Here is a 23,094-nt window from a genome sequence, read left to right as displayed (position 1 = left end):
AAAGACAGGGTACAAAGTGTACTCTGAGGAGGAGGTGCAGTCGGCACCAACAGGAATCTGGAGCATGCGGATGAGAGTGGGCGTTGAGAGTGTGGGTGGTGGGGAAGCACTCTAATGCTGGGTCTGGCCGAGGCTGGGGGAAGGAGCCTGTTAGGCAGAGCTTCAGTTGTCACATGTGCCTCCTACGGTATGGATAGCGCAGATGTAGAACATTCCATCACAGCAGAAAGGTCTGTTAGATAGCTCCCTAGACAGTGAGTACAGGTTTTATTTTGAATCAAGATGACCCGTCAAGGCAGCATGGTGTGGGCAGAGCGATGTTCTAGGCAGAAGGTGTGCATTTTTGCTGTTTTTTTGCTGGTTGGCTTTGCATCTGTGGATGAATGTTCTCACTGCCCTGGCCCCCAGCTTTCTCTTCTCACACTGGAGATAAAAGTCCCTGTGCCTCCTGCTTGATGGAGTGCATGTGGAAATGAAGTACAGTAAAATGGCAACATGCTTTACAAAGGTTAAAACAGTTTTCAAAAAAAAAAAAAAAAAAAAGGTATTACTCCTTAAACATGAATTGATCCAGTTTTCCATGTTTTGTTTGCTTTTTCAGATTGCTGACAGAACTGGAATCTCCTGCTTGGTGGCCCTTTAGCTCCAAGCTTTGGAAGACGCCACCGGAAACAAAGCCTAGGGAAGGTGTCCCTGTGACCAGTTGTGAACCCTTTGGGAAAGAAAGGATACTGATAAAAATTCCTGCCATTATTTCCCACAGAACAGAGTCTCACGTTAAGCCAGGGAGGCTCACTGTCCTTGTGTCTGGGTTGGAAATACATGACTCCAGTTCTTTGCTCATGCACAGGTTTGAAAGAGAGGACGTGGATGACATCAAGGTCTACTCACCTTATGAAATTAGCATCCGCCAGCGGTTTATTGGAAAGCCAGACATGGCCTATCGTTTGATATCTGCCAAGATGCCAGAGGTTATCCCCATTTTAGAAGTGCAATTCAGCAAGAAGATGGAGCTGTTAGAAGATGCGTTGGTGCTCAGAAGCACAAGAACCTCTTCCCCCGCAGAGAAGAGCTGCTCAGTCTGGCATGCAGGTTAGTGACCGACAAGGCAGTGAGCGCGTGCACAGACTTCTAAAATTACAGCCAGACTCAGCACGCCTGTGGGAAATGCCTAACAGATGCGTCACCTAGAGCAGCTGCTGGCCTCCAGCTTGCTAGAGACAGCTCGTTTGTTTATACATGAAAACAATTCCAGACCATTTTTCTTGTACTTGACATCTGTGAATCTGAAATCACTGAGAGTTAACTATACACTTGATAGGTGTATGGATTCCAAAGCAGGTCAGTACCATGCTTTGGATACAGTTTGTCCTCACCGAAGTTCAGGTGGAAATTTGGTCCCTAGTGTGGCAGGGCTAGGAGGTGTTTGGTCACAAGGGCTCTGCCCTCTGGGTGGCTCAGTGATGTTCTCGTGGTAGTGAGTGCTTCCTCTGGGAAGCCTGGATGAGTTCTGGGAATGCATTAGTTCCCAAGAGTGAGTTGTTAGGAGGCAGGATGCCCCTCTGATTCTGTCTCTTTGCCTATGTCTGCTTCCACTCTTGAGTGTCTCTGCCACAACACGAGAGTCCTTGGTGGAAGCCAGGGCATGTCCTTGGACTTCCCAGCCCACAGAACTGTCAGCTGACTAAAGCTCTGTTCTTTGTAAATTACCCAGTCTCAGGTGCTCAGTTATGGTGATGCGGAACCTTCTACGACACAGTAAGGGCTTTCAGAATGAGTGCATCAGAGCAAAAGGAAGCTCCTACTGTTGTCTCTCTCATCTCCCCTCGTTTTGATGTGGGAACCAGCACCTCAGGATTGTGACTGGCACCATCTCACTTCCCCTGGTGGGGCCATTCCCATCACCCCTACTTTGCCTACTCCTGCTTCCCTGGACGTTTAATCTAGGTTTTCCCAGCTTGGCGCCCAGACATGCTATTAGGGATATGTGTGTTTGAGAACTGTGCAGTGTGGTTCTGTGTGTTTGTGGCATTCTCAGATGTGTGGAGTGGCCACGGTGCCTTCCTGCAGACTCCGTTGTAGATTGTGAACACTCAGCTGTCCTGTCCTCGGGGCCGGACTGAGGGGCAGACACCCTGCGTCTTGGCATGTCCCCCATGTTTGGCCCACCTCCTCCCTGGCACAGGACCGAGGCTCATGTGCTAGGAGCCACCATGGTCCTGCCTGTCTGATGGGACGCTGGTGGCCCCTTGGTGTTATTCTTGCCTTTACCCTTTCTTTGGTTAGGAGGTGGGGCCTCTGATGCATTGTATTTGTTTTGGCCCTGCAGGTTTTGCTCTATGGATGGCGTGTTGTGTTTTCTTCTTTCCTCATATGCTTTCTTCCCTGACAGATGTGCAAGACTTTCCTACTATCCTGGACCATCAGCCTTGGCTGGCTTAGAAGCTGCAGCCACTTCCTCTAGACTCTCTTCCTCCCTTACAGGAATCTTTTATCTTGCTATGGTAAAATCCACAAATTTTCCCCTGCAGTTTGTCTTCAAGCTCTGATTAAGAAATCTCAATGTCATAAAAGAGTCCATTTTCTAATATTAGCATTATAGCTAATACGCATGCATGTATGCATATGATGTACACGTGTACCAGTGCATATGTATTGTGCATGTATGTGACATGGACATCCACACTCTAAGGTGTGTCTGTATGTAAAGCATGTAAAGCTGTGCTCTTAGGGATTTTGATTGCCAGATGTCTGTTAAAAGGAAGAGATATTTGCTACCCTTTCAATTTCTCTAATTTTTCTCTTGAGAGAAAGATTTCAGTTCCCATAACCTGTTTCTCTAATACGAAAATGTTTTGCTTTCTATTCCAAATGGCTTCAAGTTTCAGAAAGAAATACACATAATTACAGATTGAGTCCCATGAGCCGCAGGGCTGAACACACACCCTAAAAACGAAAGGTGCACACCTTAGATATGCAGCATGTGGTTGAATCACAGAGAACCTACCACCTTCCTGTGTATGCCTTAAAGTCAGGGGTTGCAAAGACAGGCATTGACCTCTATGGAATGGAGCACACGGTGTGACATGTAACGAAATCCATTGATCAAGGTGGGGAGATCAAAGGTCACCATGAGCTGCTGTCACTGAAGTGCAGGCCCGAACCCGAGTGTCCTCGTGGGAGACAGGCTACAGAAGCATAGGAAGTAGAGGTCTTCACCCACATTCAAGGTGAATGGCACAGGTGCACTGCTGCACATGGCTTCAGGGAGGAGGTGTGTGACGTGCTGTGGAGTTGGGGACTGTCCTGGTGGTGTGGGGACTGAAGAGGGATCCCTGGGTATGGCTTCAGGCGGGAAGTTTGTGACATTCTGTGGAGTTCAGGACTACTCTCCAGGGTCCCAGTAGAGAAGCACTCAGTGTGTTTAGTGGCCCTGCCATGTCGCCAACCTGGCTGCACCGTGGTGGCCAGCACTCCTGTGTTCTGCGGGCTGGTGTTTGTAAGTGGGTTCCTGCAACCTGTGCTGTTTGAGGTTAGAGGGGAATCATGACCTTTTCTGGGGGCCTCAGTGTGCATTCAGGATTCAGGACTGATGGCGTCATCCTTCCTGCTCGGCTAGGAGGGCCCCCTTAGTTTAGGTCACCTGAGTGCGGGTTGTAGCCACAGCGAGCACCGTCTTTTCACTTGCACGGCTGCACCTGGCCCGTGGTGTTTCGAGTACCTGGGGCAGCCATCTTGCCACGTGGCACACGCAGCACATCGTCCCACAGGGACCTGCCGCATGTGTGAGATGGACTATGCCTCCTGTGGGGGACTGTTGTGCCCCCTCTCCGTGCTCACTTTCACCCCTATGGGCAACCTGGCCTGTCCAGGTAGGTGCTGGTCTCATGGGGCAGCTGTGCCTCCAGAGGGTGTTCTTGGAGAGGCTCCGTGCAGGCGTTGGAGCGTGCAGTGCCCTGCCTGGTGCTGTGTTAGCAAGAAGGCGGCGCCCCGTTTGCTGGGAGCTCAGTAGTGTGTGGGGCACTCGCGGCTCTGAGGTCTTGCCTCTGCCTGCTGCCTGCTGCTGTTGTCCATGCGTCGGCACAGGGAATCTGTGCCAGCTTCCTTGTGTTTACTGCTCTCAGCTGGAAACTGTGGGCTCCCTGGAGGTGGAAACCATGACGGATGTCTTAGAAATCTCTGCCTCTGGGATGAGCGCTGGTGCACATGTGGCCACAGGGTGGCAGCCTCACGACGCTGGATGGGCGCTTGTCAGGGAGGGACACCCAGGACAGGGAGCCTTTCCAGAGACCTCTGCAGGGCTGTGTGCTGAACGCAAATTTTATTTTATTCTAGACACTCGTCCTTGCCTCGAGGAGCACCCAGGGCCGCACGATCACCCTTCTCACGTGTCTCTGGGCCTTCTGGAGGCCGGGCCAGGGCTTGCACAGCAGCCTCCGTCTCAAATTTTCTTGCAGTCAGCCTGGGCTGTGGTTTGGGAGGAAGGCCACAGGGTGAGGTTTCCTTCCCACACATCCTACCAAGGGACATGCACAGTATTTTCTTTTTCTTTTTATTTATTTTTTTCTTTTAGAGACAGGGCCTTACTCTGTCACCCAGGCTGGAGTGCAGTGGTGCAGTCATAGCTCACTGTAACTTCGGCCTCTCAAGTAGCTGGGACTATAGGCACATACCACCATGCCCAGCTAATTTTTTTTTTTTTTTTTTTTTTTTGAGATGGGGGTCTTGCTGTGTTGCCTAGGCTGGTCTTGAACTCCTGGGCTCGAGTGATTCTCTCACCTCAGCCTCCCAGAGTGCTAGAATTTCAGGCGTGAGCCTCACCCTGCTGTGCACAGCATATTTGAAGGCTGTTTGTTCACTGAGTTTTTTCTTTGTCACTCACTGCCTGTCTTGGGGCTAAGGCCTGCCTGGGCTTGCAGCTGTCTGATGACAGCCTTTCCTGTACCTCTGCTTCCCTGGTCCATGTGTCTGTCTGCGCAACAGCACCAGCAGCAGGACAGGGCAGGAGGCCGGCACGTGGAGTGGGCAGTTAGTAAAGGACCAGAGCATCGGGGTGGCTGAGGTTGACTCTGCAGGTCATTAGTGCCAGGCGTCTTTTGAGGCAGGGAAGTTCCCACTGGAGCTGAAGCACCCAGGAGCCTGCCGTGGCACCACGGGCCCAGGATGGGCTGACTGGGGAGCCTGGGGTTACTGCGTCAGCTGGCCTAGAGCCTATCAGAGGAAGCTGCTCGGCCCCCACCTGCGTGCATGTATCAGTCGAGTGGGAGATGGAGCACACAAGCTGCTGTCTCCTTCATTCAGCTCCCTATGCTGTCCTTACCTGTGTGCTAGCTTCACAGGCCCACCAGGCCTAGCAGAGGCCTTTCCTGGGTGACAGGTGAGTGTTGGAGGCCAGGACTGAGGGAAGGGGCTTGCTGGGGAAAGACAGGCTGGCAGCCGAGATCCCCGCTCCCAGGCAGGTGCAGGCAGCCCCTCATCAGCACTGGCAGTGAAGACGGAGCTGTGTTTTGCACAGGGGCCTCTGGCCTCAGGGCACCCTCTTTCCAGCTGACTCAGACATTCTGCAGCCCACAGTGTGCCCTGGGCTCTTCCTGGGCTGGCTTCCTACACCCCCAGGCCAGCAAGGTAACTCCCAGACGGTCGAGTCACCCCGCCCCTCTTGCTGTGAACCCACCTGTGATGCTTTTGTTTAATTGCAGTCACTCATGACCCCAAGACAGACACCATCCTTACAGAACCACATTAAGCTTTCCTGGAAGAAATGTTAAAAGCGTGACTCAGCAGCTCCATGAGCACTGTGGCTCTGGAGATGGCGGGATGCAGCCTCACCAGGACCCCAGCCGCCACACCCAACAGAAACATTGTGGCTTGACGCTTAAGCGCTTTGTCCAGCCTTCTGAGTGTTTAAGCAAAGTCCTTTTTGTTAAAATTCCAGAACGGCCTGAGTGTCCCTGTCACGCAGCCTCAGGTGCTGAAATGAAAGCCATGTCCTAGGTAGGGAGGCCTAGGGGCTCTGCCCTTAAGAGCCTGTGTGGGCTGGACACGGTGGTTCATGCCTGCAGCCCAGCATTTTGGGAAGCCAATGTGGGAGGATCACTTGGGTGCAGAAGACAGGATCACCTGGGTAACATAGCAAGCCCCTGTCTCTATAAAAAAATACAAAAATTAGGCCAGGCACCGTGGCTTATACCTGTAATCCCAGCAGTTGGGGAGGCAGAGGCGGAATCACGAGGTCAGGAATTCAAGACCGGCCTGACCAATATGGTGAAACCCTGTGTCTACTAAAAATAAAAAAATTAGCCGGGTGTGGTGATGTGCGCCTGTAGTCCCAGCTACTCGGGAGGCTGAGGCAGGAGAATCACTTGAACCTGGGAGGCGGAGGTTGTGGTGAGCTGAGATTGCACCACTGCACTCCAGCCTGGGCGACAGAGCAAGACTCCATTTCAAAACAAACAGAAACACAAAAGTTAGCAGGTTGTAGTGCTGCATGCCTGTGGTCTCAGCTACTCGGGAGGTGGAGGCAAGAGGATCACTTGAGCCAGGAGTTTGATACCAACCTGGGGACATGCTATCTCTACAAAATAAATAGCTTTTGTTTTGTTTTGTTTTGTTTTTTTAAAGTCGATGTCGTAGCCAGGGAATTGCAGCTCAAGAAGATGCTGAGGAAAGCACATGGTCCTTCAGCTCCCAACACCCAGCAAGTCAGATCCGGGGCACGAGCACGTAGCAGTCTTGTAGACCATCACACAGCACACTGCAGGCAGCACACTGCAGACCAGACTACGAGAGCCTTGGGCAGGGCAGAGTGGGGTGTGGGACTCTTGGAGGAAGGGGGCACTGGTGCAGCACAGGCTGGGCAGTTTATGCTCCTCCATTCCTGTGGCCTAGGCTGTGCTGGTGCTGCGAGGTGGATGGGGGCCACCCTGTGATCTCAGGTCACCAGGGGCACGCATCCTCTGAGTTTGTGGCTGTGTCTTCCAGCCTAGCTTGGCCTGTGCACTATGGCTCAGCGTTTCAGAGGGCTCCTCAGTGAGCAGCTTCATGTCAGGGCCTGCGGGCTCCCACGGGTAATGTACAAATTCAGAGAAGCACAGTAGTGGGCCGCAGCTCCCCAGAGAGCACCCATATACAGCTTGTGTGTTGCAAACCTACGTTGTAAAATTGTTGTGGTTGGTTGCAACCAGATTCTGTTTCTGAAGAGTGGGACAGGAAAACAGCCTTCTGGGCGATCTGTCCCGCTGGTACTGTCTGTGAAAGGAGCCCCTCACTTCCCACCTGAGTCTCACCCAACTTCCCCACTCGCACCTGCACCCATCTGCTGGGCCTGGAGCCGCTCCCTCTTTAGGGCCATTTCTGTGCTCAGTCCCTTGTGGCCCTGGGCAAGGCTGTTCCTTCTCTGCTCAGCCGGGTGCTATCAGGGGTGGTGAGCTTGTCAGGATCACTTGGGGGGTGATAGGCTGGCGGGGGTGGCGTGTTGGAAGTGGCATCTCTCCTGTGGAGGGTAGAGTTGGAAGGTGAGCTTATAAGGATCATTTAGGGGGTGATAGGCTAGAGGGGATGTGCCCTCAGCCCCAGCAAGAGTGCACTCCCAGATATCCCCCCTTTCCTCTCCTTTTCTGAGGGCGTGCTCGGCCACTGCTCCCGGGCTGCCACATTCATCAGGAGTGAGGAGGGCATAGGCTCTGCTGCCTGAGGTAGGACCCTGGGAGGGATGCTGAGGCCGCCCACCTGCCTTCCTGCCCCATCGGGAGCTGGCACTGCAACTGCACTCTCCCTGCCTGTTTCCTGGCATCCTCCTAAATGACGGCTACACCAGATGTGGGGGAGCTGCCTGTGCTGCAGAAGAGCAAACAACATTGCGCCCTTATCTGGGCCCCAGGGTGTCAAGGCTGCCGTTGAAGCTGCTCTGTAAATAAAGGGCAGGTGGCCTCTGCAGGAGGCACACTGGGTCACCTTCTGTGGAGCGAGACTGCCTCTGGCAGGTAGCCTGGAGCCCCGAGGCTCACTGCAGGGTGGAAACACCCAGGTCCTCTCTGAGCCTGACCACGGGCAGCTCTGACTCACCTCCCACCTCGGTGGCGCAGACGTGTGGCTGTGCTTGGCCCGGGCTGTGGGCCACTTCCTGTGCTCTCCGGAACCGCAGCCTTCTGCAGAGTAGCTCAGATGTCACTGCAGTTTCCCAGTCGTGTGTGACGTGCATTTCACCAGAGTTCAATGATTCTTGTGTTTTATACTACAAATCTTAAGCCTTTATCAAAACAAAACCAAAACAAAACAAACCCACTTGGGATGTAGGGCTTTTACTCTGAGAGGTACAGAGTGGCCACCATGTGTTTGCAGTGTTGCAGATCCTGATCCTTCGGGGCCGGGTGGCAAGGCAAGGCTTGCAGAGGTCGAGAGAGGAAGCAGTCCTGCGTGTGGTGGCAGGAGGAACACCGCCTCAAAGACCACGCTCCGCCATCCAGAGCACACAAGGGTTGTTGCACCTCCAAGAGATTTCACCGCTGACCATCTGCTCTCCTTGCAGCATCTGGGCTGATGGGCCGTACCCTGCACCATGAGCCACCCATAGTAGACCAGGAGGGCACAGCACTGCACCTGCAGACAAGCCTGCCAGCCCTTTCCGAGGCAGATACCCAGGAACTAACCCAGGTAAGATGTCCCCAATGCCATGCCAGCCAGCGCTGTGTCCCAGTCTTCCCACAGGCTGCTCCCCTCACCCTTCTGACCACAAACAAGCTCTGGGTCATCCATATTGGCCTTGCACCCAGGAGGAGCTGCTGGCCTCCACTCGGCAGCTGCAGGGAGGGAGGAAGGGCAGTGTCCGTCCCAGGTCCACACACTTCCTGGAACACAACATGCACCACATTCAGACACATTTGTATTTGTATGCACACATAGCTGCCTTGGCTACCACCTGCACCCATTGTACGTGTCTGTGTGTGTGTGCACAGGTGTGTATGTTTACTGTGCATGTACATGTGCATGCTGTGTGTAGTCTGCATGTACTGTACACATATTGTGCATTTATATGTACTATGTGTGCTATGTGTACATATGTTATGCATGTACTTATACTGCGTATATGTCCATGTGCATGTGTGTATACTTGCACTGTGAGTACCTGTGTGCCTTGTTTGTTGTATGTGTATGCACGTGTGTGTGCTGTGCATGTGGTGTATGTGTTGCGTGTACTGTGCATGTATATGTGCTGTATGTGTACCTTGTGTGTACTGTGCATGGGCATGTGTGTATGTGTATGTCTTGTGTGTGGAGCGTGCAGGCACTATACCTGTACATGATGTGTACTCTGTGTCTGTGTGTGCTGTGCATGTGCATGCATGTGTACTCTGTATACTGTGCGTGCATGCAGGTACATGCCTGCTGTGTGTTACGTGTTATGTGTGTGCACTGTATGAGTGCATGCACAGTCAGGTGCATGGCTCACTCAACCCTCCTGTGCTGAGCACTGGTTCTTAAGAAGGCTCAGCACTTTGTGCCTGGGAGGCTGGAATTTTAATGTTCAGTGTAAATACTCCTGTCTTGTCCCAAGGTTGCTGGCTAATATGCTGGCTTTCCAAGCAATTTTTGAAGCTGTACCCAGTCATCATATCACTTCGTTTGTAAATATCTCCATATGTATCATTAAAGGATAAGAGCCATTCAGAAAGAACCATACTGCCACTATTGTCTTAGGAAACAGGAAGTCATTCCTCAGCACCATCCAGTATCCAGGCAGTGCTCCAACCTGCTGAGCCCTTACTGAAGAGTGTGTCCCACAGGGTGTGTGGCACACACACAGCTCATCTCCAGGTGCAGCTTCTGTCTCATCTTCCCTTGCAGTTGATTCCTTGAAAAAGCGAAGCTGTCTGTTGGGCTGAGACTGTGCACTTTGGATCTTGCAGTTCTGTGTCCACGCAGGGCGTGGGCTCCCTGTCCCTGAGCCTCTGAGTCGGCAGGTGGGTCTAGGGCTCTGTCAGGCCTGGCCCTGTTTTTGTAGGGAGTGTTTTGTGGGTGGCTCCCACAAAAAAAAGGAGGTGGATAAAGATGCTCTGTCTCTTAAGCCTGTTTTTAAAAACCAATTCTTACTTTATGTGTCTGTGTAGGCATAAACTCTTTTGAGGCCAGCTTATTTGGGGAAAAATGTGTTGATCTTTGCTCTGGGGTAATTCAAGTGGACGCGGCTTGTCACTTTTTCCTCTCGGCCTCACTTAGTCATTTCTGGTAATGGCACACACAGCACTGCCTGGTAGGTGTAGCCAGCTCACTCTGCAGGTTCCTAGTCACCTTCAGATATACTCACTGCCTCCAGAAGTGAGATTCTTGGCCTGGGTCTCGTTTTTGAGACCCAGGGGTCTCGGGGTTTTTGAGAAAGCCCAATACTATAAAGACAGACTTACCTGATTCTTCCCTAGCCATCCTCCTGAGTGCCTCAGGGCACATGGCTGAGACTGGCAGGATCTGAGCATACCCCACTCCCACACCCCGCAAAGGTGTCCACATCCGAGACGCTCGCTGTAACCCACGGTTGTGTTTAGACTGAAGTAGGAACAAAGCTTTAAGATGAAAAAGTAGGAATTTTACCTGTTAATTGCAATGGCGGTCATGTAGTTGGAGAGGCCCTCAAGTGTCCACACATCAGACTCTCCTGCCATGTGTGGCGTGTTCTTCACCTCAAAGCCTGGGAGCGATGGGGAGGTGGTCGGGTGACTGCAGAGAGCTGAGGGTGAGTGGCACTCCCCACCAGCCGTCCAGGCTGCATCTCCCCTGGGGCTGCATGGGTGCAGCCATCATTAGAGATCCAGCAAGCCTAGTGGCTCAACACGGGGAGGAACAGTCTCCACATTCAGGACTCGGGCATCAAGGCCAGTGGCAGAGTGGGAGGAAGCAGTCACCTGAGGTATGGGGTTGGGAGGGCCTAGGAAGGCCTGGCGTGCCTGGGGGGCACGGGCAGCACGTTGGTCAGATGTGGGCTCCCTTCCTTGCAGGAGGAGCCTAGTTTCACAGGAGACTGTCTTTTTGAGGCAATACATGTGTTTCCTATTTAGATAATTCCTAGTGCACAGTCGAAGCTCAAGCAGAAGCCAGAGTGAGTTACATTTCTGGGGAAAATAAAAATGCACGAAACCCCCCTTCATTTAGCTGTGGTTTTTGTTGCAGATGCTATTAAAGCCATCATGCTGAAACGTGTCCCAGTAGTGTGGGTTGCAAATGGGGTTGCTCAGGAGAGGGTGGCTGTGATCACACAGGACAGGCACGGATGGCACAGCGAGCCCTGCTGTCTGTGGGGCCCTGGCCACTGTGTCACTGTGGCTGTGGAGGGTGGAGGGCCGGGGGCTGTAGGAGGTGGATTTGGCAGAGCCCCCGACTTGCTTCTGTTGTCTACTCCTCTTTGTGGCTGTGGAATCCATTGCAGCCCATGCCATGGACATGGGGCCTGGACACAGTAGAACTGGAGGTGGTGTCGGGCAGTTCCCTGGGACACTCCATTTCATGCATCTGTCTTGTCCTGCTTTGGGGTTGCTGTGTCCATGTCCCTCTGTCCCGAGGGAAGAATGAGGTAGACACTCAGTGTAGACAGACACTGGGTCTGGCGGGAGAGTGGGTGGGAGCCTCGCTGGCGCCTGATAGTGGGAAAGAAGCCTGCTGCACTGCTGCTGTGGTTCCTGATAGGAACGGATGTGCCATGGCCGGTCCCAATGGGCACAGGTCCCAGGGGATGCTTGGGTGACACCTCAGCCTCCTGCCTAATGGCATGGGGCGACCAGCGTGCCACTGCCTGTGACGTCTCCATAAACAGCAAATGCAAACACACATGGTAACAGGAAAGCCATGCAACTCATTCCGTTCAAAGTCAAAGGGTTCCCAGGAAGCCAAGCCTAGTGCTGGGATGGGGGTGAGTCTGAGGGTGTGGCCAGGCTCACATGGGGCCCAGATAGGGCTCACGTGGGGGTGTGGGATGGCAGCATCTGGGCATATGGGGACCCAGGTGTTTCTGTCCTCGCATCTTTGTCTGGCAGAAACCCTCTGCCCACTCCACGGCGTCATGTCCCATGTGGACCAGTTCTGGTGATTTGCTGGAACATTCCAAAGTCATTCTGGGGCTCCTTGCCTTCTATGAAACTATCTTCAGAAGGTAACATCTCTTTCTTTCCTTTTATGTTTCTCTTTTTTAGGAACTGGAGAACGCATTGCATCTTCCTCAGGACCCCCGTTCCTGGTCTGGCTTCCCTCACTTCCCTGTCCCTGATGTCTCTAATCTAAACTTCCCTCAATTAATCTGTGTCCTCTCCTAGTCGGGGGGAAAAAATCAATGGTTTCCTGCATACCTAATGAACGTAAGATAATGATCTTCACAGAGTGTCTCCCTACTACTTGGAGTAAGGGTATTGATCAGTGCATGACCGCCCTGGCTTCTTTGAGCTCATCGACCACGTCGGGGGCCAAAAGCCCCATGTGACTTTGGGGCTCCGCAGTCCCTGGGGGCAGGAGAAGCTGCATGGACACCGTGCTCTGTCCTGAGTGCACCTGACACAAGTGTCGCTCTCCTGCCTGGCCCCAGTGGGAGTGTGTGAAGCAGGCGAGTTGGAGAGCAGGTTATGGGCAGAGGGGATGATGAGACTGGCCACCCCCAAGGTGACTGGGCTCTGCAGGGGCACTGGATGCAGCACCCACCCTCCGAGACTAGCCAGGCAGAAGTGGACCTTGCTTGTGAGTGAGGAGGGGTGGGGAGGCCAGGCTCCTCTTCCACTCAGGCGCTCAGCATCCCATGCCTTCCTGCTTTTTGAGGCTGTTCATGTCATGTGTTAACCACAACGTAGGTAGGAGGTCGATTTTGGGGGGCTGTGAGGTTTTGTGATGCTGTTTTTATTTATGGCCTTGATACCAGTCAGATAGGAGAGCTGAGCTGAGCCGTGTGTTTGGGGATCTGTGCCTTCACTGTGAGTTCCTATTAATCATGCTCCTGATACCACATTGCATGCACTTTCTAAATGCTGATCCGTAAGAAGAGGCTGGGAATGGGGACAGTGTGTCCTACAGCCCGACATCCACACAGCAGGAGGCCATGTCCCATGGGCACCCTGGACCAGGTGTGGGGGCCCTGCATGCATGTGGCTTGAGGGTGCCCTGTAACTCAGACCTATGGCAGCTGGGTGCAGGCAGCATCACAGGGAAACACCACGCCTTCCCTTTTAACCTGTATGCTCTTTGGCTAATGGGTTCATGACAGTGAGCGCCTGCTCACCCACCTCTGTACACCCTGTCCACCCCCACCCACACACCCTCTGCTTTTGCAGGTGAGCCACTCCTGTGCCTATGTCCCCCAAACTCCCATTGCACTGGGCATGACTGCAGAGGACCCAGGACCCTGGGCTGAGCAGGGCCCGTGGCTTCAGAGCGATGGGGGCAGGAGGCCTTACCAGGCACAGCCTTTGGGGTCCCAGATACTCACACCAACCGGTACCCAGAAACCACCTGGGAAACTGCCGGTGCAAGGGGCCTGGCAGGATAGAGTGCAGGACCCGTGCTGAGGGCTGGAGGCCAGCACCTGACAAGCCCTCCCAAGGCCGCTCCCAGGCTGTACCAGCTGAATAGGTCAAGCAGAGACCGAGTGCTGAGTGGGACTTCAGTCTTGGAGGACTCGCCCCACCTGGAGCCTTTCCTGTCCTCCCAGTTGTCGCGTTAATGAAGGCCAGGTGTGTGGGGCAAGTGCTGGGTGTCGTGGAGGCCCTGGCTGTGGAAGGTAATATGTGTTATAGCAGTGGGGAGTTTCTCATTATTCACTTTTTAAAAATTGGTGAAATATATAAACACAAATTTTGCCATTTTAACCATTTTTAAGTGTACGATTTAGTGGGGTTAATGAAATTCACCACCATCGTCCTGCACAGAAACTTTCTCTTGAGACACAAACCCACGTTTCTGCCCCAGCTCCCCACCCACCACTCTGCCTTCCATGTCTGCTAGCCTGCCACTCTGGGTTCCTTACAGCAGGGGAGTAACGCAGCCCTTGTCCTTTTGTGCCTGGTTTATTTCACTTGGCATGTGGTTTTCAGGACCCATGCCCTGAAAACCCCTCTGTTGGTGGATGTGCGAGCTCTTTCCTCCTTTAGGCTGCTATGGAGAATGCTGCTGTAAGTGTTCACATGTGAGCGTCTGTTTGAGGTCCTGCTCTCAAGTCTTTAGGGTACACAGTGATCCCCCTTATTAAGGAAAATGCTCTAAGACCCCCAGGTCATAAAGCTTTACCCCCATGTTTCCTTAGGAGTTCTGTGGTTTTGGTTTCCTCTTTAGGTTGTGAACCCATTCTGAGTTAATGTTTGTGTGCAGAGTGAGGTGAGGACCCAGATTTATTCTGTGTGTCCAGATTGAGTTTTCCCGATACCATTTGGTAAGCCAGCCATTCTTTCCCCATTGAATGGTCTTGACACCCTTGTTGAAAATCCGTTAGCCATAGATATATGAGTTTATCTCTGGTTTCTCACTTAATTCCATTCTGTGGTCTCGTGTCGCTGTTTTCATTACTGTAGGTTTGTAGTAAGGTTTTTTGTACTTTTTATTTTGAGACAGGGTCTCACTCTATCTCCCAGGCTGGAGTGCAGTGGCATGATCTCTGTTCACTGCAACCTCCGCCTCCTGGGCTCAGATGATTCTCCCACCTCAGCCTCCCAAGTAGTTGGGACTATAGGTGTGTACCACCATGTCCACCTAAGTTGTTTTTTTATTTTTTTGTAGACATGGAGTCTCCCTCTGTTGCCCAGGCTGGTCTTGAACTCTTGGGCTCAAGCAACCTTCCATCCTCAGCCTCCCAAAGTGCTGAGATTATGGGCATGAGCCACTGCGCTGGCCAAAAAAAAGTTTTAAAAGTAAAAAATAAAATAAATTAAAAAGAGAAAACAGCATATAGGATAACAATATAAAGAAAAATTATTCTGGCACGGCTATATAGTGTTGGTGTATGAAGTTTTATTACAGAAGAGTCAGAGTTAAAAAAATTGTAGTTTGTAATACACAAAAGTTATAGGAAGCTAAGGCTCACTTATTACTGAAGAAAGACTTTTTAAAATAAATTTAGTGGAGCCTTAGTGCACAGTGTTGATAAAGTCCACAGTAGTGTTCAGTCAAACCTAAGCCTTCACGGTCACTCACCACACACCCAGGGCTGCGTCCAGTCCTGCCAGCCCTGCTCATGGGAAGCGCCCTATACTGCGTGCCATTTCGTATCTTTATGCTGCACGTTTACTGTACCTTCTTCACATTTAGATGTGCAGGTGGTTACCATGGTGCTCCAGCTACTTGTGCTGCTTGGTGCTGTGGTGTGCCGTGCAGGCCTGCAGCCTGCGGGGATGTGCCCCACTACGCAGCCAGGCACCACAGGCCCTGCCCCCTTGGTGTGTGTATGTGTGCTCTAACATTGTCCCACAATGAGGCCCTGAGCCATGGTTCCTCAGGATGCATCCACATCATTACGCAACACATGACCATTTTAGTATATCATGCTTTTGTTTTCATTCATCTCAAAGAATTTACTGATTTCCCTTCCATCACCTGTTGGTTGTTTAATTTGTGAACACTGCAGTTTGCCGTGTTGCTAGCTTCCCTCTGCTGTGGTTGGAGGAGACACCTGCTGTGGATCCGTCTCTCTAGGCTTGTTGAGGGCTGCCTCCCAGTCCGTGGCCCACCTCCCAGCCTGTGGCCCATGGAGGCATCTGGTGCAGAGGAGAATGGGCTCCTGCGGTTGTGGGTGGAGCGCTCTGCACAGGTCTCCTGGGCCATGGGTTTATAGTGCTGTGCAGGCTGCCTGTTTCTGTATGGGTCCTCTGCCTAGCTGTTCTGTTCATTTTGATACATTTGCTAGCCTTAAATGTGGTGAGCAGGTATTACGCAGTCTTGGTTCAGGCTGGGAAGTAGGTTTGTGCAGCTGTTGACACCATGTGTTGAAGGATGAGAGAGCAATGCCAGAGGCAAGTTCACTGGGCCAGGCATCACCCACTGGGAGAGTGAGGCTGCAGAGTGGCCCTGGATGGCAGGGGTCAGCACTGTGGTTGCTTCTGAGCTGTGTGTCACAGCCCTGAGTGTTGGGCCCTGTTCCTGTCCCCTCTGCACAGCAGCGTCCCGCCTCAAGGTGCAGATGAGAGGCAAGGGGGACAGGGCCGCAGCGCACAGGGCAGAGCATGAGGTGCCTGGCAAGTTGGGAGCAGATTCATTGGCCACAGCTCTGGCCGTTTTGGTTCAGGCTGGGAAGTGGGTTTTGTGGGGCTGTGGCCGACCCCTTGGAAGAGCCACATTTTAGTGCGTTTTCAGTTTGTTTCCTATTTTGAGGGTACCACTGAGGTTCTTCCACGTGTCAGATGCACCTTCAGTGGCACTCAGTTCACATTCACTGAACACTTTAGTGAGGATTCATCGTCCCTCAAGCACTTGGCTCTCTTAATGGGAATCTCCATCTGTGGTCTAGGAGCAGGGAGCGCTCTTGGGCAGGACAATTTAGTCCAGGCCCGGCTCCTTGCTCTGCACAGCGTTTCCTGTGCGCGCCTGGAATGAGCTCAGCTGGCCCGGCTGACTGAAAGTCCCCTCTGAGCAGCAAGGCCTCCGTGCTCATTGCCTCAACCCACCGCCACGGGGGCATCCTGAGGAGGGGGGCCCTGCGCCTGCCCCCCTGCTAGTGCACAGACCACCTTGGCCTCCAGGAATGCAGCAGAGGGGACTCGGGCGGGCCTCAGGGTGGTCTGCGAGTGCCGAGTGTGACAGATCGCAGCAGAGAGTGTTCTTTACAGCCTCCAGAGCTTGGCTGTGGTGAGAGCCAATTTTCCCCCTTTACATTCTCTGCAGCATATTAATGGCCCCAACTGGTAGAAGTATTTTGAGTTGTAGACAGCTTGATTTATCCCAGCTCTGTTCTTAAATGGTTGCTAATTTCTCACTGCAAGAAAATTCACAGTTCCTCAGTGAGTCAGCTTAATGACACGGCCAGGGCAGCACAGCTAACAGCAGACTGCTCTCGGTGCTTGGCTTTGTGCAGTGATGTGCCACATTCTGGCATTGCAAGGCGAGCCAGAGCAGACATATCGCGTGGGACACAAGAGCCGATGTCCCGCAGAGTTTGGAGGCTCAAGGCCCTGCATGCCTCTGGAGCAGCGTCTTCCCGGGCTGCTGGTGGCAGCGAAAGCACAAGCCCAGGATGTCTTCAGGCGCCCGGCACTCAGCCTTGCCCTAATGGTGCGCGCATGGACACACAGCTGCTTGGTAGGTGGGCCCACCCTACTTCATTAGGCTATTTTTCCATATTTATTTTTTGTCTTTATAAACAAAATGGAAATGGTGAGAATGCTAAACGCTCTTGTCTTTGTTGTGCAGGGCTTCTGGCCTATGTCACTGTCAACCCAGACAGTGTTGGTGATGCTTTGCTCTGAGTCTGCAGGAGCTTCATGGAGACAGAGGCTTTCCTAGCAGGGCAGCGAGCAGAAGCTTTTCTTCCGGAACAGCCTTTGCTTAAGGGCACGAGGGAGCCGGCCAGGCCCGCAGCACCCAGGGCATCCTCCTCACAGACGTGTTGAAGGAAAGTGGCTTTGGTGCTATCCTAGGCCATAAGCTGGCAGTGTCGGCCACATTCAGTTGTGTTTCTTTGTTCAGGTTGTGCCTCCTGCTGCCTGCCTAAGTCACCTAGGGCTGCTCCCCTTCCTGGCTCTGACGCCCTCAGCGGGTCCCACAAGCCGCTCAGGACCACAGAGTCTGGGCCTAGGTCTGGCCAGGCATCCACTGACGCTCTAAGCCGCAGCTTCTCTTAGGAACACTTCTCTCAGGTCCGGCTCGCAGGCATGCCCCAGGGCCTACCTGGATTATACTGTCCTTCAAGCACTCCCTGCTCTATTTCTTTGAAGTTTATAAAAGTTTGTTTCCCCCAAAACCCAAAGCACTTTTAATCAGGTGGTTTCTATGGAGGTCGAACTGGCTGGAAGGAAGGCCGGTTCCTGAGTTTCTTTACTTATGTAGCAGGGACTCAAGGAAGTCTGATTTGCACCTGGCCTCTGACTCAGAGCCCATGAGGGTTCCTCCGTGAGGCCACTGGCTGCCCTGGAGCTGACAGCATCCTACACAATGGCTAGATGGCTTGTCACCCCAGGCCGCAGAGGAACAACTGTTTCTAGGGTTTGGCCAGACTTCACATTCTCCATTCTTTCCATCCCTGTTATGTGGAATGCACACGATGCCATATAATTACTTCAGTCCCTTCTTAAAGGAAAAAGAATCTGGACCCGCACTCCAGGACACTGGCAGTTTGAAGGTTCGCTCAGGAATGTTCTTTGTCTGCAGACCTAGCAGCTGTACAGATCGCTCTTGTGTGTTTGCATTATTAATTAACTTCAAGTGCAATTTTGGCAGGCAGGCCAAGGGTCTCAACAGGCTATTTGGAATGAGTTCTCTTTTAAGGCCTTTAACGTGGTGAGACATTTTCAAATCAAAAAGTACAGTAGGAGCCAGCCTTTATTTTGTCTGTGTACACAATAAAATATTCCACTTCTGTAGGCAGATCAGCTGGTCTTGGTCACAAATTAAATGTGCATATTATTACTGTGCTTATTAGGCAAAAACCTAAACTATGGAAATTTTTGCTATTTCCACTGCTTTCTTATACACTAGAAAAAGGCATGAATTTGGTGTCTTTTTTAAAAAAAGGTTATTTTCTTCTTTATATTCTGGGGAGATGTCATAGACAATATTTTTAGGTTGAGAATAATTGTACATACTCATGGCTTATGTAGTGATATTTTCCATACATGGAACATAAAGTGATCACATCACACCAGGGTCACTAGCACAGCCAGCATCTTGGGCATACACCACTCAGCCTTGCAGGGAAGGTGGCAGACATGAGTGCTGGCCTGCCTGGGTCTGTTGGAGATGACCCGGGGGGACAGGCGTCATGTGGGGAAGATAGTGAACAGGAGTGTGGGGCTCTCAGGGTCTGTGTGGAGGTGGCCCCAGGTGGATGGGCTTCACGCCTCCCTGTGGTCCTGGTCTCCATGTGGCTCCTGATCCCTGAGTTGTTGCCGGTCTCTTCTGGGCCTTGCCGTGGGTAGTATAACCTTCATGGCGGCTTGCTAGGACTATGTTTAAAAGAAGAATATGATGTATGTTTAATAATTATTGGCATTGATGTATGTCAAATGGTACTCTGTGTCTGTTGGGTTCAGTACAGGATTTTATTTGTTTTCCCTATCATTTTTACCTTCGAACATCTGGGTCAGGGTTAGACAGATTAACACAGCTTATTCCGCTACCCTTAGTGTCATCCTGCCGAAGACACTCCAGTCTGAGAGCCACAGCAGGTCCTGGCCCAGCCTCCCTTGGATGTCCCAGGGCCCTGCCACCACCTGTAAGGGCTATGGGACTTCTGGCAGTGACCTGGGATGTGACCTGGGTCATGCCGCACAGCATCTCTATGTGCAATGAGTGTATCCTCCGGACCAGGGGCAGGTCTCCCTGTCTGTGAAACAGAGGTAAAATGTGCCACGTTTTTAGAACAATGTCAGCTTACATTGCATATCCGATAACTCAGCTTTCATTCAGGATAGCTATGGGATGGTAAAAACAGAAGACAAAGTTGTGTGTGTAGTTTAATCTCAAATTTGAGTTATTCGCAAGAGTGTATGGACATAGCAATGGGGAAAAAAGCCAGATGGGAGTGTACTCGTGTCACTGATGGTGCCAGTCTAACAGTGGTCTGGATTATGGACAGATTTTGTTTTCTTCCTTAACTTCTCTCTTGTTTCCTGGTTTTCTACATGCAGTTATTAACAGAAAAGACAAATAGTGGTGTCTCCTGATAGCACTCCACGCCGTGGTTGTGGAGAGGGCAGGGCTGACGCAGGGGCTGGTGGGAGGCCTTAGAGCTGTGGGTCCTGGCAGGGGCTTGGGCCATCTCCCCAGCTGTCAGCTTACAGGAGCCCTGTGGCCCTGAAGGACATTTAAATTCTAAATACGCTTAAATCACATTTTAGCATGGTTGACGAGGGACATAGGGACTGAGACCAGAGCCCAGCGGATCCATATCCCTGGCTTCCGGGAGGCCTCCTCACGGGATGTAGGCACAGGGACGGTGTGAGTGTGTAGCCCGGCCATCCTTTCCAAGGACTGTGCCTGCTGGTTCCAGCAGTGTCCTCAGGATCACACTGAGAGCAGTGGCAGGTGAGAAGGGAGCGGGTTAGCAGAGCCAGCGAGGGGTGGGCTGAAGCTTTCTTCCCTCTCATGGCACAATTTGGGCGTGGGCCACGTGACATCATGGGCCAGGCGGTGGAAAAGACCTCCTGTGTGAGGTCATCTGCCCGTCCTCCTGGAGCCACTGACCCCACCATATACTTTCCAGAGCCCCATCCAGCGATCTAAGTCATGACTCAACAGATGGAGTTTCTGCCAGCTCCTGAGGGTGCAGAAGCCCTGCTGTCTAGAGCTGGGGCTCTAGTCAGGCATTTATTCATCTGTCTTATGACAAAGATCTCAGCAGGAAGGCTGCGTTTGGAAAGGGACATGTGGCTCATTTCACCTCTGCTGTGTGCCTGTGAGTGACCTCAGCCCTCAACTCCCTGTGCCGTCCGCAGAGAGGGGCTGGGCACTCGGCTGGGAAAGGGCTCCTTCTGCAGTGCAGCAGCGACCCTGGCTGGGCCCTTTCCGGTTTTCACAGCTTGTTCGCATTTGTGATCTCATGTGAGCCACACTGTTCCGTGGAAGGAGCTGGATCTGACTGACTGGCCCTCTGTCCTGGCCGCCTCCATACTGTTTCTCATGGGTCAGATGAAGGCCGGACCATGGGCGGGGGCATTGCTTGTGACCCTGAATCCCGAGCTGCATGTGTTCCACCGCTGGCCGCCCTGCTGCTGGGGAGCACTGAATCCCCTGCCCTGGTCGCCCAACCCTGCAGGACGCTGAGCCTCCCGCCATGTCACTGGGCGGAGCATGGGGAGGCCGCTCCCCGAGGGCTCAGGTGTGCTGTTCCTAGAGGCAACCAGAGGAGCTGTAGGGACTCCCCTCAAAATCACCACCCCCTGGACCCTGGGCGGTCACTGCCGTCCAACTGGTGGGGACACAGAACACTGAGGGTTCCTTCTCCTGTCTTAAACAGTGATCCAGAACTTTCTCTGAAAGAGGACATGGACATTTATTGCAAGTGGTGGGTCACTCAAGTTTCCTTTCTGGTGTATTCTTCTCCGTTGTCAGGTGGTGGTATGAGGCTTCTAGAGCTAGGCTGAGTGCGTAAAGCAGTGCTTTACAGTGTGGTTCACCTTCCTAGATTCCTCATAGAACACAGCCAGTTAAGCCACAGACACAGCACCAGCTCAGCCCTCAGCTTATCGCCCCCGCTGCACCCAGGGGACACATCTCTGTGCTGTCGTTCCTGGGGTGGCCCACCCATCCAGCCTTCCCCATCGACACCTGCCTGGCCATGCGTGCCTCCAGCTTCTGCACCTGCTGGGCCGGGGACTGTCTTCCACACCCCCACGGTGCTGGCTGCCCTCCACCGTGTGGAGAGTTTCGTTCTATCATTTGCAGTGTGCATGAAACATCTCACACTTAGAGACAAGAGAAAGGGTTTGTGTTTCTTTTTAATCCTACTTTCCCACTCCATCTGCAGTTAGGGACCCACGTGCAGACAGGTCATGAGCACAGTGGCCAGGCGAGAGCTGGGACTCAAATCTGAGCTGCCTACCCAGGTCCCCAGCTGCCCTGCCGTGGGCAGGAATTCCACACCCACATGCAACGCTCCCACAGGGTCAGCCAAACAGAGCACTCCGCAGCCTGGAGATGGCAGGCCAGAGTGTGGCCGCTGCACCAGGCAGGAGGTGGGGTGGGCATCTCATCTCACCAGGCCTGTACTGGCAGAGGCAGAGCCATGACCTGACCCTGGTGCTGGGCTGCTGGCTCCCTCCCGCTGGCTCTCAGATGGCATCACCCAGGTGGTCACGCAAAGGCTCTTGGATGTGTGAGACAGGGAGATGTTGTCTCTGCTAGGGTTTGCAGAGATGGCAGCCTCTGCTGTGATTTTGTGCTTCTCCCCAGATCCTGAGGAGGATGAAGGGGCTGGCCCTGGAGGCTGAGAGTGAGCTAGAGAGACAAGACGAAGCCCTGGATGGCGTCGCAGCAGCTGTGGACAGAGCAACCTTAACCATCGACAAGCACAACAGGCGGATGAAGAGGCTGACCTAGGGGCAGAGTGTCCCTGCATTCCTGTCTCTGCCTGCACATCCCCCTGAGATGGAGGACTGAGAGTCGGTGCCAGGGCTGCAGAGGCCTGTGGCCCTCCGGTGTGGTCTTCCTCTGGATGGGGCTGCTACTGTGGGGCCACTTCCACACTAGGGGCCTCCATAGGTGTGCGCTATGCCTGCCCCCCACTCAGCTCTCCCTGTTGCCGGACAGGACCCGGCCACGTGTTCGGCAGATGCCGCGGAAGTGTGGACCATGGCGGGACCCCAAGGACACTTGGCACAGGCCTGGAAGAGGCCAATGCGCCGCCCTCGTCTTGTCTTGGCTCCCTTTCATGGACAGACTGGCCTTCTTAGCTGTACTATGAATTTGTGAGTGAAGTTAGAACCCAGCTCACTGAGCCAGCTCACTTTGAGGGCATCCTATAAACACCCAACTGTTCTTTTATCGTCTCGGTTTTAGCCAAAAGTGAAATTAGCATGACTGCACCTTTCAAACAGAAATACTGATTTCTGCTTTTATGGCCCCATTTCCATCCAGAAATAAAGGGAAATGCTGGCTTTAGAGTGGTTTTTGAAGGTGGGTGCCAATGTTTCTACCTGATGCCTTGTGTCTGGGTCAGCGGCCACTCCCTCAGAGGCCCTGGGGGAGGTGAGTATGGCCTCTGGCGGGACTGCGCGTCACATTACGGGTGGTGCCCCTTTGCCATGCTGCTTCCAGATGCCTCATGCAGGGCTGCAAGGAAGGGTGTGGGCACATGGGAGGTGAGGCCCAGGATGGTGCCATGGCCCAGCCTGTGGGGCCTCCATGCTGGTGCACCCAATGCCCAGTGGTGCTGCCTTCCCAGGCTGCTCAGTGAGCCTCACACACCCTCGCAGCTCTGCAGCCAGAAGC

At 52.9% G+C, this 23,094-nt stretch overlaps 1 protein-coding gene across 9 annotated transcripts in view; it reads left to right on the top strand.

Moving 5' to 3' along the window:
* SNAP47 (synaptosome associated protein 47) overlaps positions 1–22,771 on the top strand; it is a 52,041-nt gene extending 29,270 nt beyond the window's left edge. For 2 of the 9 annotated variants that reach the window (XM_009186058.3, XM_031655123.1), the window contains exons 3-5: positions 602–1,092; positions 8,528–8,652; positions 22,057–22,771. In XM_009186058.3, coding sequence (XP_009184322.2) covers positions 602–1,092; positions 8,528–8,652; positions 22,057–22,203 — 763 coding nt within the window. In that variant the 3' untranslated portion in view covers positions 22,204–22,771. Of the gene's footprint in view, positions 1–601; positions 1,093–8,340; positions 8,653–17,023; positions 17,248–17,358 lie in introns of all 9 variants that reach the window. The other 7 variants (XR_002517198.2, XR_002517197.2, XR_002517199.2 and 4 more) reach the window with 7 other exon arrangements.
* The last annotated feature ends 323 nt before the right edge of the window (positions 22,772–23,094 follow it).

This window comes from Papio anubis, chromosome 1, assembly GCF_008728515.1.
Source record: "Papio anubis isolate 15944 chromosome 1, Panubis1.0, whole genome shotgun sequence".
Classification (NCBI taxonomy): Eukaryota; Metazoa; Chordata; class Mammalia; order Primates; family Cercopithecidae; genus Papio; species Papio anubis.
Note: the sequence above shows the minus strand (reverse complement) of the source record. Positions and strands in the feature narration are given on the sequence as shown.